The sequence below is a fragment of the Leucoraja erinacea genome, chromosome 6 (genome assembly GCF_028641065.1).
Source record: "Leucoraja erinacea ecotype New England chromosome 6, Leri_hhj_1, whole genome shotgun sequence".
Taxonomy (NCBI): Eukaryota; Metazoa; Chordata; class Chondrichthyes; order Rajiformes; family Rajidae; genus Leucoraja; species Leucoraja erinaceus.
This window is the reverse complement of record NC_073382.1, coordinates 63,364,488-63,381,786: the sequence shown is the minus strand read 5'-3', so window position 1 is coordinate 63,381,786 and position 17,299 is coordinate 63,364,488. Positions and strand designations below refer to the sequence as shown.

Here is a 17,299-nt window from a genome sequence, read left to right as displayed (position 1 = left end):
CCATGTTTTCTGATTCGGGTATATGGTCACCTGTTTGAGGGAGGTGACACTATTGATGGTGGAGTTTATAAAGTCCAGAACAGAGGATGTATAGGAATCAATGTCCGTGTGAGAGTCAAGGGTGGCCTGGGCTGCAAACGCCTTCCAGTCAGTGTTTCCAAAACACTGCTGAAGTGTGAAGTCCGCTTCCTCTGACCAGACTTTAACTGTCCTTACAGTTGGTTTAACCCGTCTGATGAGTGGGGAGTACTTAGGGAGCAGGAACAATGAGACGTGATCAGACTGACCAAGGTGGGGGAGGGGGATGGCTTTGTAAGCTTCAGCCATGTTGGTGTAGACTTTGTCCAGTGTCTTGTCTACTCTAGTGGGGAAGGATACATGTTGGTGGAATTTGGGGAGTACAGTCTTCAGGTTGGAGTGATTGAAGTCACCCGCAACAATGAAGGCTGCCTCGGGGTTGTGCGTCTGTTGTTTGCTAATGGCAGTATGCAGCTCTTTCATTGCAAGCTTGGCATTAGCATCAGGAGGGATATAGGCTGCAGTCACAACAGTGGAGGTGAACTCTCTGGGCAGATAGAACGGTCTGCATCTAACCAAGAGGAATTCAAGGTTAGCTGAGCAGTGACTCTCGATGATGGTGGAGTCCGTGCACCATGCTTTGTTTACATAAATGCACAGACCCCCCCCCCCCCCCTGGTCTTACCAGAGTCTGATGTCCTGTCCGCTCGGAGTAAATGACGCCCCGATAGCTGGATGGCGCTGTCAGGAACGTCAGTGTTGAGCCACGTTTCAGTGAAGATCAAGATGTTGCAGTCCTTGATCCGGTTGTGGGAGGTGATCCTTAGCCGGAGTTCGTCCATTTTGTTTGCCAGTGAGCGTACGTTGGCGAGGAAAAGGCTAGGAATCGCTGCCCTGTGTGGGGCTAGCTCTAACCAGGCCTTTAACCCACCTCTGCGTCCCCGGCGGTGTTTTCGTACCCGTCGCCGTCTGTTGGTGCTTCTGGTGGGCCGAGCTGGCTTGGTGCGCGCTGGTGTTCTGCCGCTCCGTTGCTCCGCGTCTGCGTTACTCCGCAGGCGGTCTACAGCCCCGCGGCTCTGCTGATGGTCTCCAGCCCCGGGGCTTACCTGGCGTTCTCCAGCCCAGCGGGTCGGGTGGTGGTCTCCAGCTCCACGGGTCGGGTGGTGGTCTCCAGCTCCACGGGTCGGGTGGTGGTCTCCAGCTCCACGGGTCGGGTGGTGGTCTCCAGCTCCACGGGTCGGGTGGCGGTCTCCAGCTCCACGGTCGGGTGCCGTTCTCCAGCTCCACGGGTCGGGTGGTGGTCTCCAGCTCCACGGGTCGGGTGGTGGTCTCCAGCTCCACGGGTCGGGTGGTGGTCTCCAGCTCCACGGGTCGGGTGGCGTTCTCCAGCTCCACGGGTCGGGTGGTGGTCTCCAGCTCCACGGGTCGGGTGGTGGTCTCCAGCTCCACGGGTCGGGTTTTTCCAGTTATTTGTGGGTGAAAATTGTTTTGCCTAATAATAATAATAATAATAATAATAATCTTATTTATATAGCACATTTTTAGTCAACTTTCATTGACCCCAAAGTGCTTCACATAATTACATTGCCTTCTCTTACTCACCATCCCACACCCTGTCTCCTATGATGGCATTGATGGTTCTTGTACTGCTGAGGATTGTGCCATGACGGACAAAACCAGCTGTTCTCTAGGAGTTTTCACTGGAGTAATTGTAACAGCTAAACTGCTTTCCCTGCTCACCCATCCCCCAGTCACCGACTGCTTCAAGATCAGCAGCAAGTACAGTTGGTTCATTCACGGAGCACATTAAGAACAGATTACTCTGTTTCTTTCTCCACAAATGCTGCCTGTTTTGCTGAATTTTTAAGCTTTTTGCATTTTTATTGCCAATTGTAGTTTGCCATAAACTTGAATTTAAGCAGTTTTTTTACGCATGTGAAGTGTTTTTGTAAATTGAACACATTTAGAATTCAATTTCCTGCTTCAATTTCCTGATAACATTACCTCGATTAAAATAACCTTAAAACAGATGTTGTATGGGGCACTATTTAAGGTGTTCGTGTATAGTTTGGATGATTCATTGCAAGCTTTTATAAGTTGCACAAACTTACAAACTTGTATACGTGTTTGGAAAAGATTCATCAGACCATGGCTTTATCATTAATATGGAGTGAGAGGTGATTCAAAGGAAGTCGGATTTAAAGAAGCACAAATTATTGGCGTGCAAGAATGGGAAATCTTCAGGATTATAAAGTACCAGCACAGGGCCTTAGTTATACTTTGAAATTGTATGTTCTGTAATTAAATTAGATACTTTATGCAGTAGAAGCTATACTTTATAAGATTAATTCTTAATGATTCATAGAAATGACTATAAAATATTTAACTGGAAGATGTGTTTGTACTTGCTGTTTAGTTTCCGCTATTCCAGTGTCTCCAGAGAACACACCTTTGCAGTCAAAAAAGATGAAGAGGTTGAGCCAGTCAGTACCTGTACTTGCTGAGGTAAGGTAAACATGAGTAGCTGCATTAGCATTCTTATTGAGTCACTTGGCAGTCAAAAGCGGTTATTCATCATTATCCCACGCATTACACTAGATATATGTGTGGTTATATAGGGCAAACTAAATTCAGCGGCTTGTCCAATAATTGTGACAACGAACATGATCTGCAGTCACCTTCTCACCTCACACACACCATGCTGTAATCTTTGGTCTCCAACCCTCCAAGGGTTACTGTTTTAGTTTCTTGATGAGGGTTTCAGCTTCTAGAAACAGAAAGAGAATTGGTAATTGTAAGATATTACGGCTTCAGCATGTAGATAGAAAGGAGCACAGGTTTTCAGTGCACCCTGTTGCCAGTGTGGATCGTCTTTATTTTACAAAAGTACACTGCGCATACTCACAAACATTCACAAGATTGATAAGATATAGAATATCACATGACACAAATCGTACCATTTTAGTACTCAATACTTAAAGTTACAGTTACCATTATATACACTACACTGCTCTACCCTTATGGGCATGTCCCACTTAGGCGACTTTTTAGGCAAGTGCAGGAGACTCTGCGCTCGCCACATGTTCGCTGGTGGTCACTGGTGAGCCTCCTTCATGGTCGAGAGGAGTTCCCACATTCTGGGAACTAGTCGTGGTCTCAGTATGGTCGCCATGGAGAAAATCGATCATTCCTGTAGTCGTAGGTGCAGTTGTAGTGGGGTTGCCATGTAGTTATGGGTAGTCGAGGTAGTCGTAGAGAGTTTTAGTTAATCGCCTTTGCTGACGGGTCATTTTCATTGGCTCATTGAGGGAAAAAAACGTAAGCAGGAGTTTTCAGAACCAAGGATAACCGACAAGGATAAAAGGCTAAATGTCCGCCAAACTTGTTCATTGCTGTTCATTGCGGTATTTGTCTGTATCAACTTGGATTTGTACTGTGTGAATTTCAGACAGCACTCCCCCGCTTGCCCTGGCCTCCACTTTTGCGATGTGTTTGTGTGTGTTCCACTCTGACAGTCGCCGTTCCAGTTCCCGGTTTTTCAGGCGACTGCCAGCAACTTGACAGCCCCCGGCAGTCCGCTGATAAAACCGTCTGTGGGACGGCCATTAGATTGATTGATTAGTAAGACTGGGTGTTACAATCCCTAAGATTTCATACTGACAGGTGTTGGTGCATGCTTTTGGTGTTGTTATTGTGATCATGTCATCCATGTACACCCTGATTGGAGGAAGACGCAGCCCACTCTTCAAGCGTTCCCCCCCGACCACCCATCGTGATGCTCGAATGATGAGCTCCATTGCCATGGTGAAAACCAGAGGCGAAATGGTACAGCCTGCCATTATGCCTACCTCAAGGTGCTGCCAGGCGGTGGTGTTGTCCTGTGTTGTGACGCAGAACTAGAGGTCCTGGAAGTAAGCTTTTACCAGCTTTGTGATGACCACTGGGACCTGAAGGAAATTAAAAGCTGCCCAAAGAGTCTCATGGGGCACTGAACCAAAGGCATTGGCAAGATCTAAGAAAACCACATGCAGATCTCTCTTTTCCTTCCTGGCAGTTTGTATCTGGTGCCAGATGACGTTTGCATGTTCCAGGCATCCTGAGAAACCACGTACCCCTGCTCTCTGTACTGATGTGTCAATGAAGTTGTTGCTCTGCAAAAATGCTGAGAGTCTTTGGGCCACAACACCAAAGAAGATCTCTCCTTCCACGTTCAGAAGGCTGATCTGGCGGAATTGGCTAATGGTTGAGGAGTTCTTTTCTTTGGGAATTAAGATCCCTCCTGCCCTTCGCCATGCCTTAGGTATGATTCCTTTCCCCCATGCCACTTTCATTAATTTCCAAAGGTATTTCAGGGCACCAGGGGTGTTCTTATAGAGCCTTATGGAATGTCATTGGGCCCTGGGGCTGATGCTGTTCTTGCCCGTTTGACTGTGTTCTCCGCCTCCTTCCATGTAGGAGGCCTTATGTCCACCTGGTGCTCAGGTGGGTGGATAGGTGGCATGTCGTCTGGAATGGTGACTGGCTCATGCCTCCGGTTGTCAGAGTATGTCTTCCTCAGGTGCTCCTCCAGTTCCCTTACAGGAGCTCTCAGGATTCCGCTCTTCTGCTTGACAAAGAGGCTTTTGACAAACATATACGGATCTCTGTAGAAACTTGGCGTCGCCCGTTCTTTCTTCTTGTGTTGCTTTCTCAGACATTCTGCTCTTCGCAGGATTGCCCGTGCCTCAAGTCCTTTCCTTTCTGCCTCTGTGGCCTTCCATTGTTTTCTCAGCTCCATCCTTTCTTTCAACAGTCTTTTGATCTCCTGCTGCCTCCTGGACTTGTACTGGAGTGCTGGTTCCTTCTGTGACCTCCGTTTCATGACCTTCACCCCAAATCTCTCCGCCCCATAGTTGTATATGGTGTCTCCCATCTTCCCCAGTTTTCTTTCCACACATCCCTTCAATCCTTCCAGAAGATGGACGAGGTCAGTGTTAATGGCCTTCCACTCTTTTCTCTGGCAGGATTTAGGCCACAAGATTTGAGGCTTTTCCCCTTCAATTTTCCTCTCTACCTCTGACTGTGGCTGGTTGGGCTCTGGACTCGTGTCCGTTGGTGGTACTGTACCTGGTAACTTGTAAATTTAATAACTTGTAAATTAGACAAACGAGAATAATTTTATAGGTTTAATCTGACGACTGGTTTACGCACTCTTTCTGATCTCCTGAGAGGTTTAGGGGGAATGTCAGGTTGTGTTTGTAAAGGACAGTCAAGTTCAGGGTCATTTACCTTTGTCTCTACTCTCCTTGGAGATTCTGATTTTACATCTGAACTTGGAATAATACCAAAGTGTGACTGATTTGTTTCTTCGTCTGTGCTTTGCTCTTGTTCATCCCTTGCAAAAATCATATGGTTTATGTGCACACTTTTAACACGTCCTCCAATTTCTACCAAGTACCTCCTGGTACCACTCAATTCAACCACTGTTCCCATCTCCCATTTGTTTGCTTTTCAAGAGGGGCTGAGAACATGATCATGTGTATTGAACCTACGTTCTTTTTGACTTCCACCATCATGACGTTTCTGATCAGATTGTTTGTACAGGGGAAGTACAACTGGATATAGGGGTCCTTGTTCATCAGCCAATGAAAGTAAGGTTGCAGGTACAGCAGGCAATGAAGAAAGCAAATGGCATGTTGGCCTTTATAACAAGAGGAGTTGAGTATAGGAGCAAAGAGTTCCTTCTACAGTTGTATAGGGCCCTAGTGAGACCACACCTGGAATATTGTGTGCAGTTTTGGTCCCCTAATTTGAGGAAGGACATTCTTGCTATTGAGGGAGTGCAGCGTAGGTTTACAAGGTTAATTCCCGCGATGGCGGGAATGTCATATGCTGAGAGGCTGGGCTTGTATACTCTGGTTTAGAAGTGGGATATTATTGAAACATATAAGATTATTAAGGGTTTGGACATTCTAGAGGCAGGAAACATGCTCCCGATGTTGGGGGAGTCCATAACCAGGGGCCACAGTTTAAGAATAAGGGATAAGCCATTTAGAACGGAGACGAGGAAATACTTTTTCTCACAGAGTTGTGAGTCTGTGGAATTTTCTGCCTTGGAGGGCGGTGAAGGCCTGTTCTCTGGATACTATCAAGAGATAGCTAGAGAGGGCTCTTAAAGATAGCTGAGTCAGAGGATATGGGGAGAAGGCAGGAATGGGGTACTGATTGGGGATGATCAACCATGATCACATTGAATGGCGGTGCTGGCTTGAAGGGCCGAATGGCCTACTCTGTACCTATTGTCTATTGAATTCTTTAAGTAATCTTTGTCTTAAACAATTGGGTACTACTACTCTGTGGCCCCATTTAATACACCCTTGCTCACATAATAAGGTTTTAGTTCATTAGTACGGTTTTATTTCTGACAATCCACACAAAGTTTGTTCGTATACTTGTTTTAGCACTGTGTCCTTTTGTGTTTCAGCAGCAATTTCAGCTGCTGTGACTGGAAAGTTGTTGTCCACTGCTTCTGTGACGTTGATAGCATCTTCAGTGCCCACTTCTGATTCTTCATAAGGCAAATTCAACAATGCATCAGCGACAGCATTTTCTTTTGAGCTACGGTACTCAATGCTGTAGTCATACTGTGACAGGAGAATTGCACAGCGCTGCATCCTCGAGGCTGCCATTGTAGTTATTGCTGACCGAGGACCAAGAATAGCGAGAAGTGTTGTATGATCAGTAACCAGGGTAACTTTCCTACCCAACAGATACTGATGGAATTTCTCGATCCCAAAGGTGATATAAAGGGCTTCTTTCTCGATTTGTGCATAATTATGCTAATTCTTGGTAAGTGTGTGTGATGCAAATGCTAAAGGCTGTTCTTGTCCATGTTCCATTACATGTGAAATCACAGCTCCTATCACACAACTAGATGCATCACAAGCTAACTTTAACTCGCGATATGCATTGTAGTAACCAAGTAATGCATCACTGGTCAAGCGCTTTTAATATGCATCATAAGCATATTGTTGCTCTTTGGACCATTCCCATTTGTTAATCCTTTTTCAATGAACTTGTGAAGAGGAGCTAGCTTTGTTGCTAACCTGGGTAAGAAGCGTGAATAATACTGTACCATACCCAGGAAGGTGTGTTTGCAAAAGCTTCAATCTTTTCCTTCACTGGTTGTAGTCCATGTTGATCCACTTTCAGCATAAAATACACTACCTCGTCCTGTAAGAATGCACATTTGCTTCTTTTCAACTTTATATTGTGATCATCAAGCCGTTTCACCACTTCACTGAGTATCTCCAGATTCTCCTCGGTATCAGACCCAATCAGCAAGTCATGTTGATTGCTCAAACAATGTCATGTTCCTTGCAGAATCTTGTCCATTTGTAGCTTAGAAGATTTTTCCACCTCTCCAACAATTCCAATATTGGTGGCCAGTGGGGGGGGGGTTCTGGAGTGCTAGTATGGTGTTGTGGGTCAGACTGGTTTCCAGAGGGCTAGTATGGACATTGTGGGCCGAATGGATTCTTGGGCTGGCAGCTCACTCACTCAGGCCTGGTGGGCTGGCAGCTCAATCACTCAGGTCTGGTGGGCTGGCAGCTCAGAAACTGCCAGAAATTCTGCCCAAAACAGGTGAGAGACTCTGCGTGTGTGTGTGAGAGAAGGGGGAGAGGGTGGAGAAAAATACTGGGGTGAGGTTTATACTTGCAGAGGGAATACTTACTGATGCGCCGAAGGGACTCCTCCCGGGCCAGTACAAGCCTGATGAGCCAATGGGGCTCTTTAAAAAATATATATATATATCTGTTTTTTTTCTCACCTCAGTCTTAAATGACCTCCTCTTTATTCTAAGACCGTGGCCCCTGGCTCTGGACTCACCCAACATTGGGAACATTTTTCCTGCATCTAGCTTGTCCAGTCCTTTTATAATTTTATATGTTTCTATAAGATTCCCCCTCTTCCTTCTAAACTCCAGTGAATACGCCTAGTCTTTTCAATCTTTCCTCATATGACAGTCCCGCCATCCCAGGGATCAATCTCCTGAACCTACGCTACACTTCCTCAATCACAAGGATGTCCTTCCTCAAATTAGGAGACCAAAACTGTACACAATACTCCAGATGTGGTCTCACCAGAGCCCTATACAACTGCAGAAGAACTTCTTTACTCCTATACTGAAATCCTCTTGTTATGAAGGCCAACATTCCATTAGCTTTCTTCACTGCCTGCTATACCTATAAGCCAACTTTCAGTGACTGGTGTACAAGGACGCCCAAGTCTCGCTGCACCCCTCCCCTTACCTAACCTAACCCCACTGAAATAATAATCTGTCCCCTTGTTTTTGCCGCCAAAGTGGATAACCTCACATTTATCTATGTTATACTGCATCTGCCACGCATTTGCCCACTCACTCAAACTGTCCAAGTCACCCTGCAACCTCCTAACATCCTCTTCACAGTTCACACTGCCACCCAGCTTTGTGTCATCTGCATTGTGTCATACTGATGCAATATGGCCTTACTTTTGACAGTTGTAGCACATAGAGTCCTTAAACTGGCACTTATTTGCTTTGTGCTGACCATAGTATCAATCGCACATATCTGCGTTTTTTACAGAACTTTGCTGTGATGGCCTTTTTATTGTCTTTTCATGCTTGTGTTTTGGAACTGCCTTTTGACTGTTGACTGTGCCAGCATGTGTTGGTCAAAACTCATGTGCACTTTGACATGCCATCTCCATGGCCAAAACAGCTTGCCAAAAGGCAAGGGCTGGTGTAATTTTGATTGGATTCGCTCATCCAGCATCCCACATACAAATCTATCTAGCAAAGCTCGATCCAGAAAGGTTGCAAAATTGCAGTGTAGAGACAACTTCTTCAATGAGATAATGTACTCACCCATATTCTCACCCGTCTTCTGGTTTCTTGTGTGAAATGTGTAACTTTCTGCAATCTCTATTGGCTTAGGGTTGACGTGAGCATCAAGTTTTGAAAGAACAGTCTCTGGGGCTAAGACATTGGTGGGAGTTTCATAAACTTCAGGACCAATTTCAGTTAATAGAATGGCTTTCTTTTGTTCCTGGATGGCCTTGTTTTGTTCTCTTACTTGCACTTTATCATCATCCTCTGTTTCTTCAGCTTCAATAATGTAATTTGCAATAAAAAACATTTCCATTCGTTCACAGTACGAGGTAAAGCTTTTATGGTTCTTGTCGAAAGTCCCTGGTCAGCCTATGTATCCCAAGGATGCCATCTTGCCCCTTAGACACAACACAAAGAGAGCCTGACAAACTCTAGATAATTTGTACAGCTGCTGTTTTAAACATCTCATGCATGAAAGGATCTGCAGCCTATCGTGTCCAGTTTGCAAACAACTGCGACACAGCTTCGTATTTCCTGTTTAAAATTTTAAACAATACTGCATATTGCAAAACAGTCCTGCATTGTATTTAACGGTTGAGTTCACCAACTCTATCCAATCCTCGTCGCCATTGTAAGATAATACGGCTTCAGCATGCAGATAGAAACAAACTCAGGTTTTCAGTACACGCTGTTGCCAGTGTGGGCCTTCATTATTGCGCATACTCACACATATTCAGGAGACTGATAGGATATTGAATATCACATGACACAAATCATACCATTCTAGTACATTACTTAAAGTTACAGTTACCATTATATACACTGCAGTAATAATGTCCTGTCACAGTAATGAAGTCCTGCCATTGCCTTTGGCCCACTAAGTTCTTCATTTCAGTTCATACCCCGCCACTATCTACCTGGCCATATTATAATCAGTGTCAATGAGGTGAGGTTGTGTTATTCGAGTCTCAATGTTTACTTGACAACCAGTACTTTATTGTGATTTCACCCTCACGTGATACCATAGTAGTCTAGGTCAGAAATTGTTATCCACTATTTATGCACAGAACAAGGTCTAACAAGAATTTATTTGCATTAGTAATGTATTTTTTTATATCTATTTTTGTACGTAAATTGAAATTGCTCTAAATTGAGGTGAAAAAAATGGAACGAGGTGGACAATTTATTGTATTTTGTTGGTCAGGACATTCTCGAGTAGTTTCTCAGCTCAGTAAATCACCTAATCATAGCCAATTTATATATTTAATATAGTTCTCAAATGCTTTAGAAAATATATGTCATCAAATTATTACGGTTGCAATGACAATTTAAGTAACTTAATATGCTTATATATGCTTAATATGTTATGTTTTACTGCATTTGCTGCGGGAACCCATTTTCTTCAGCGATTTGTTAAACATGTGATTGTGTATCAGCCAAAGACTATAAATGATTATGTTGTTTTATTCCCTATTAGAATGTCAGGTTACAATTCAAAATTAGCGCCTGTTTAAGCTAAAGCATGGAAACAACTCTTTGGCCCACTGAGTCCGCACCGACTAGCGATCTCCCGTATACTAGTTCTATCCTACACACTAAGGAAAATTAACAGAAGCCAATTAACCTACAAACTTCCACGTTTTGGAATGTGGGAGGATTCCGATGCACCTGGAGAAAACCCGCGTGGTCACAGGGAGAACGTGCAAATTCTGTAACGACATCACCTGAAGTCAGAATCGAACCCGAGGTCTATGGCGCTGTAAGGCAGCAAATCTACTGCTGTGCCACTGTGACTGTTGCAATCACATACATACTATAAAATTAGTAATACATCTTTTGTTTTTAAACTACCTGTTCTGCCGCGGGACTAAACTAGTACTTACGATGGATTTCTCATTGATCAGCAGCTTTGACCATTGGGGAGAAATCAATAATATCTGGATATGAAATGAAACCATATGTGCTTTGTGCGAGCAGTTGTGACAAATGACTGAGTTAAGATTATTGCAAATTGTCTGCATGAGCAGCCAATGATTATTCTTATATTTGGATATAATTATGCATTATATGTTTAATTGCAATTTGATGTGAAACTGTTCAAAAAATGATAACTGGCATTTTGTCTTTGGTTTTCAGTAACATGTCATCCTTTAGTTTACCAGATATCCAGTAATTTCCTCTTAGAGTGAACCACTTTATAAAGATATTGAAATGCAATTGACAGCAGATAATTGATTATGGAATTCCATAGAATGATGATGCAGACTCAAGGTCGGAAAGGAGCTTCCAGATGAACAAGCATGGAACGATCGCAAGCTCATTAACAAACATTAGCAGCTCTTCTGGCATGACATCCAGATCCTCTGTATGTAAAACTTGCGTTATTTCATCATAATGCTTTTACTAACTATATTTTGTTATCCAGGAGAATAAGGAGAAATATTAAAACAGTCTCATCCACCCAACTAACAATTTGTCATGAACTAACTGTATTCCCGAAAGATCTTAGTTAACAATTCCTATGGAGGCAGGCAGTTATCTATTAGGATGATGGGTTATTACAGATCCTGCACAACTAATGTATATATACAAACAACCATTTGGACAAACCCATCCTTAGAGGTTCAAGGTTTTACAAATAGCCAAATTACTTTTGGAACCACTGGCCAGAGGCAGGGAGAATCAACCCACTATTCTACTCCTGTGGCCTATTTATCCCTTCTACTGAAATCCAATACCTTTGAAATTAATTTACCATTTACATTCCAATCCTATATTTTGATGTGGTCTTCCTTTATGACTACTCCTCCTTCAGTCTGGTATCTTCTGCAGGTTTTAAAATTGTGTTTCCAATTCTCATCTTAATCATTTAAGAAAATTGTGAGCTCCCAACGCCTATCCTTATGAGCAAGTTTTATTCCCCGTGTAAATATCTTTAATCCATGATGGCTATGTAACTCCTTCCTGTTGCAGTACCCCAGCCTTTGTCCCAAGAAACAAAATCTCTGCTTTTCTTCCCAATCATTCATTTTCTACTATTCCCCAACGTCTTCCAATAGGGCCATTCAAACCTCAAGCTTTCCACTTCCTTTCCAGATTCCTGTCCAATTACTTTAATTACACCAGTGCGACTTCATTTAAATTCATTTGGAATTGGCTGCGAGCACCATTGCAGTACAAATGACCTCTATGGGGCAAAATCCATTCACATTTAGTACATTCAGCCTCTGCAGTTTTTAACTATTTCAGCCTAATAGTCACAGGATAATTCTTCTCACTAGTTGGTCAGCAGAAATGACATGGGAGAGTGAATGACACTTCCTGGAGACACTGGAGGATTTTTTTAATTGGTCACTGGCTTGTGATGTGGCTGTACTATTGACAACTACCTTTGTGTGCACTCTGCTTACCAGTTGCCAATAACTTTGATTCACTGCAATAATATACCATGAAGCAAATCACTTGCATTTTTTTCTGTTTGTGCACTAATATGCAGCATCATCCAGAAGTATTTCTGTTTGTGTGTTTATTATTTTGCATGAATTGACACTGTTATTTGTAGCATTGTTCACTAGCATGCAGATGTACAGCTGGCCTGTTTTAAGCAAAGATCTTCAAAAAATATATTAACGAGGAGCTGGGTGCCAAATACAGGTTTGAGGAGCTAAAGTTAGGAAACAAATAAATGGCTGTAATAATACATAAAGTAATATAGATGCTTTCTCTGCCTTGTTTCAGATGTCAGGGTTTTGAGGATCTGCATTCTTTTAAGTTGATGCATTCAATCATCATTTAAGACAGACAAAAACAGAATATGCAATGCATCCTATACTGCATAACTCTTAGTTCGAGCTGCTCAGCAAACTGGGCAAATGAAGTCAGACCACAGCAGGAAGCCTCAGACAGCACCTGGCCATCAACATGTACAATTCTAACTCTGGCAGGATAACAATAAATTAGCTGAAATGTTTGATAGTAATAATCACCAACAAAAACAAATAGTTCCATAATCCCACTTTTTTTAAATCCAATATCAGGAAAGTTAATGGCCTGGTAGCAGTTTTTAAAAAGTTGAAATGTCTACTTGCACTTTTTGTTTCTCCATTCCCTTACTGCAAAACCCCAGGTACAAAACATTTAAATGTATTTGTTGGATCTGAAAATTGGTAAGATATTTGCCATTATATAAAAGGTAAGATTGTTCAAAACGCAGGAGAATAGAATATGTGAAGTGTTCTCTACAATACATTTGTAAAATGTGTTTTATCCCTGAATACAACCACTACATGCATAATTTGTTCAACATTGCTATTTGTTTCCTCATTATTGAATATTACTTAATTAGTTTTAAAGGAAAACAAATTTGTAAGAAATGCTTGACAGAATACAAAGGACAGTAGTAAAAGTTGTATTTTGCACTACTGAAGGATTCTTGAAGCTGTATTTGCATAACCAATGTTCTTAGCTTATAATCATTGGCAGACTGTTTGAATGTTAACAGGTTAGTGGGAGTATAATGAGCATCTACAGTGATGACTTTGGAAATATTGATGTCAGAGGGAAAATTCAATTTTCATTGGATTATGTCGACAAGCTGAAGGAATTCCATATATTTGTTGTACGTTGCTCGGACCTGGCAGCTGCCGATGAAAAGAAAAATCGATCTGATCCGTTAGTATTTTATTCTTTATTATTATTATTATTCCTTCCTCTCACAATATTTACATACTATATATGTATTGTATTTCAAAATATGTTGCATACCCTCGGTGATGGTCTATGAAATTTATCCAGTGTTTGGATCTGAAATATGATCCTAAGTATCCTTATACAAGTTGGAAGAAAATATTTCTAAGGGATTGGGATGTGTACTGGAAATTATTCTGAATTATTGCTGCTCATCTAAGGCATTGCTGGCTGAAGTCGGGAATGAGTAGTATTAATATGAGTAGAATTAATATATGATGAGCGTTTGACGGCGCTGGGCCTGTACTCGCTGGTGTTTATAAGAATGAGGAGGGACCTCATTGAATAGTGTACCGAATAGTGAAGGGCTTGGATAGAGTGGATGTGGAGAGGATGTTTCCATTAGTGGGAAAGTCAAGGACTCAAGGTCATTGTCTCAGAATTAACGAATGTTCCTTTAGAAAGGAGATGAGGAGGAATTTCTTCGGGCTGAGGGTGGTGAATCTGTGGGATTCTTTGCCGCAAAGGTTGTGGAGGCTGTCGATGGATATTTTTAAGGCAGAGATAGATAGATAGATTTTTGATTAGTAGGGTTGTCAGGGGTTACAGGGAGAAGGCCGGAAAATGGGATTAGGAGGGAGAGATAGATCAGCCATGATTGAATGACAGTAGACTTGATGGCCTAATTCTGCTCCTATCATTTATAACCTAACATCTTGTGATCATTTGTGGTCAATGGCAATCAAACTGCTGCTTAAAAACATTGATTAATGTTTAAACATAGCATAAAAATTGATATTTTGGGAAATCTCCATATCACTAAATCTTATTATCTGATAGGCTTCTCAATACTATAATGTTGATTTTTAATTACTTTTCGTCAGCATCTGAAAGTACACTCCTGTTTTTTCCAATTTCAAGCACTGACTTGGCCTGACTTGGAATGCATTGTCTAAAAGATGGTAAAAGTAGTATTAAAATGTAATCCTGCAAGAGAATGAAGTATTTAGAAACATAGAAACATAGAAAATAGGTGCAGGAGTAGGCCATTCGGCCCTTCGAGCCTGCACCGCCATTCAATATGATCATGGCTGATCATCCAACTCAGTATCCTGTACGAGCCTTCTCTCCATACCCCCTGATCCCTTTAGCCACAAGGGCCACATCTAACTCCATCTTAAATATAGCCAGTGAACTGGCCTCAACTACCTTCTGTGGCAGAGAGTTCCAGAGATTCACTACTCTTTAATCTTAATCTTAAATTTAATCTTAAAAGAAAATATTCCAATACTCTGAGAAAGAATAAAAGAAAAGAATGAAACTCACTGGAAAACTAATTAGCAAGTATATTCATGATTGGCAAAAAGGCCTCTGACAAAGATATATAATACTCCAATTCCACTGGGATACATTGTATAAGGTTCATAAGGCATTGGCAGCTATTATGCCTGGGTTAGTGGGCACTAGGAAGATCTTAATTATCCTTTATATCTTATGAGGATAGAGTGATACAAAGTGGAAACAAGCTGGCCCTTCGGTCCATCTTGCCCACACCAGCCAACATGTCCCAGCTATACGTCCCACCTGCCTGCGCTTGGTTCATTGGCCTCCAAACCTGTCCTATCCATGAAACTGTACAACTGTTTCTTAAATGTTGGGATAGTTCCAGCCTCAACTACTTCCTCTGGCAGCTTGTTCCATACACCCACCACCCTTTGTGTGAAAAAAGTTACCCCTCGGATTCCTATTAAATCTTTTCCCCTCCACTTTGAACCTATGTCCTCTGGTCCTCGATTTCCTTACTCTTTTACTCTTTCCCAGAATATTGGGATATTTTCATTTCTTTAAGTAAATACTTAATTCTCTTGCAGGATTAAAATTTTAATATTACTTTTACCATCTTTTGGACAATGCATTCCAAGTCATATGGATGTGACGATAATGTGCTGTACTAACCTTAAATGACCGACAACATTTCTATCAATGGGCTACTAATTTAAATCAAAACATTGTGGATTTGAGGTAAATCTAGAGAATGGATGCAACATTGATTCAATGGCGAAAAGAAATACTACTTGGAAGATTTTGGCCAGTCTGGATTTATAAACTTAAAGGAGAGTGCATTCAGTGTCAAATAGGAGAAAAGCTATAAACAATATAAAATTAATCAAATAAGTTAAGTGGATAGAATAATACAGATAAAGTAATCTTTAAGTAATCGGAATGTTCTTTTGAGGAAAAATTAAGTGGCAACAACTCAAGAATTTGTTGAAATATGCTCACTGCATGTTTGTTGTTGGAAACTCCATAAGCTTTGGAAGACAACTGGATAATCATTCTCTCCAACTGTCATTCCCAACCAATGTAGAGGAGTAATCAGCATTCAGTATATTACTATTGAATGCTGCAGCTCTTTTTTTGGTGGATTAAATCCATATAATGTTTTATTTTGCCTAATGATGTAATTTGACACAGAAAACTAGCAGTGATACAGGACAAAGATCTAGGAACCACTCCCAGGCCTAACACTGATCACTGAAATGATGTTTAAATAACAAGTGTGGCATAAAGCAGAGTAAAGATTCTCATCACGTATAAAGGACTAAAATATAAAGTAAGCATGGAATAATGAGCTTTTTGCCCTGGATATAGCTTTATAAATATTATAATAATAGTAAAGGTAAAACAAATATTAAATGGAGGGTAAGATGCTTAGGATAGAAATTAAGGGTGGTAAAAGATGCATTTTGGAATGGTATTGGGATATTAGTTTAGTTTGGATGCAGCATGGAAACAGGCCCTTTGGCCCACTGAGTCCATGTCAACCATTGCTCACCCGTTCACAGTAGTTCTGTTATCCCACTTTCTCATCAACTCGCTGCAGACTTGAGGCAATTGACAGAGGCTAATTAACCGGCAAACCCCCTCCATCTTTGGGGTGGTGGAGAAAACTGGAGCACCCAGAGGAAACCCATGCTGTCACAGGGAGAAGGTGCAAACCACACAGACAGCACCAGAGTCAGGATCCATCCAGTCTACCAAGGCAAAAATCCAGAGTCTTAAACAACTGGGTGCAAAATAGATTAAACTACTTGAATGGATGAAACATAATGTGCTAAATGGCGTTTTCCAACAATAATTACTTTAATATATAAATGAGAAAATAGAATGCAAGCTCAAGCACTTTAAAACATAAATCACATCAATCCATATATCCACTGCTTCTCATTATAAGTCTCTTGTTCTTTTAGATATGTGAAAAGCTACCTGCTTCCAGATAAGGTTAAAATGGGTAAGAAGAAAACAACAGTGAAGAAGAAAACTTTGAATCCAATCTACAATGAAATACTAAGGGTAAGGGGGGGGGCATTATTTTCTGTAATTCAACTTTAGTTATACATAATTCCTTCTCTTTTTTTGACATTTCATTTAAAATATAAATCAATAATAAAAGGAAATTACTTTTTCACATTTAAATGCATTGGCAGAGACTGCTTGCCCAGGGATGACTCACCAGAAACTCTTGCAGATTATATATCCTATTGCAGGACAATTATTAACAAATTTCATAGTGTGACATTTGCGATGCAAGCCAAAAATAGTCTCTATACACGTTTGTCTAAATTGTGTTGCAAATTGCACCAGAATAATGCTGGATCTTGGAATTAAAATGTAACTCTACTTTTATAAACAATGTTTGTAATCCTTTTGAATTCTAAAGGTTTTGAGAAGTGGTTAAAATTT

At 41.5% G+C, this 17,299-nt stretch overlaps 1 protein-coding gene across 10 annotated transcripts in view; it reads left to right on the top strand.

The window, feature by feature from the left end:
- LOC129698230 (synaptotagmin-like protein 2) overlaps positions 1 to 17,299 on the top strand; it is a 124,996-nt gene that overhangs the window by 90,436 nt on the left and 17,261 nt on the right. For 9 of the 10 annotated variants that reach the window (XM_055637210.1, XM_055637208.1, XM_055637206.1 and 6 more), the window contains 4 exons: positions 2,435 to 2,523; positions 11,121 to 11,234; positions 13,371 to 13,540; positions 16,807 to 16,909. In XM_055637210.1, the coding sequence (XP_055493185.1) occupies positions 2,435 to 2,523; positions 11,121 to 11,234; positions 13,371 to 13,540; positions 16,807 to 16,909 (476 nt within the window). The remainder of the gene's footprint in view (positions 1 to 2,434; positions 2,524 to 11,120; positions 11,235 to 13,370; positions 13,541 to 16,806; positions 16,910 to 17,299) is intronic. The other variant, XM_055637209.1, reaches the window with a different exon arrangement.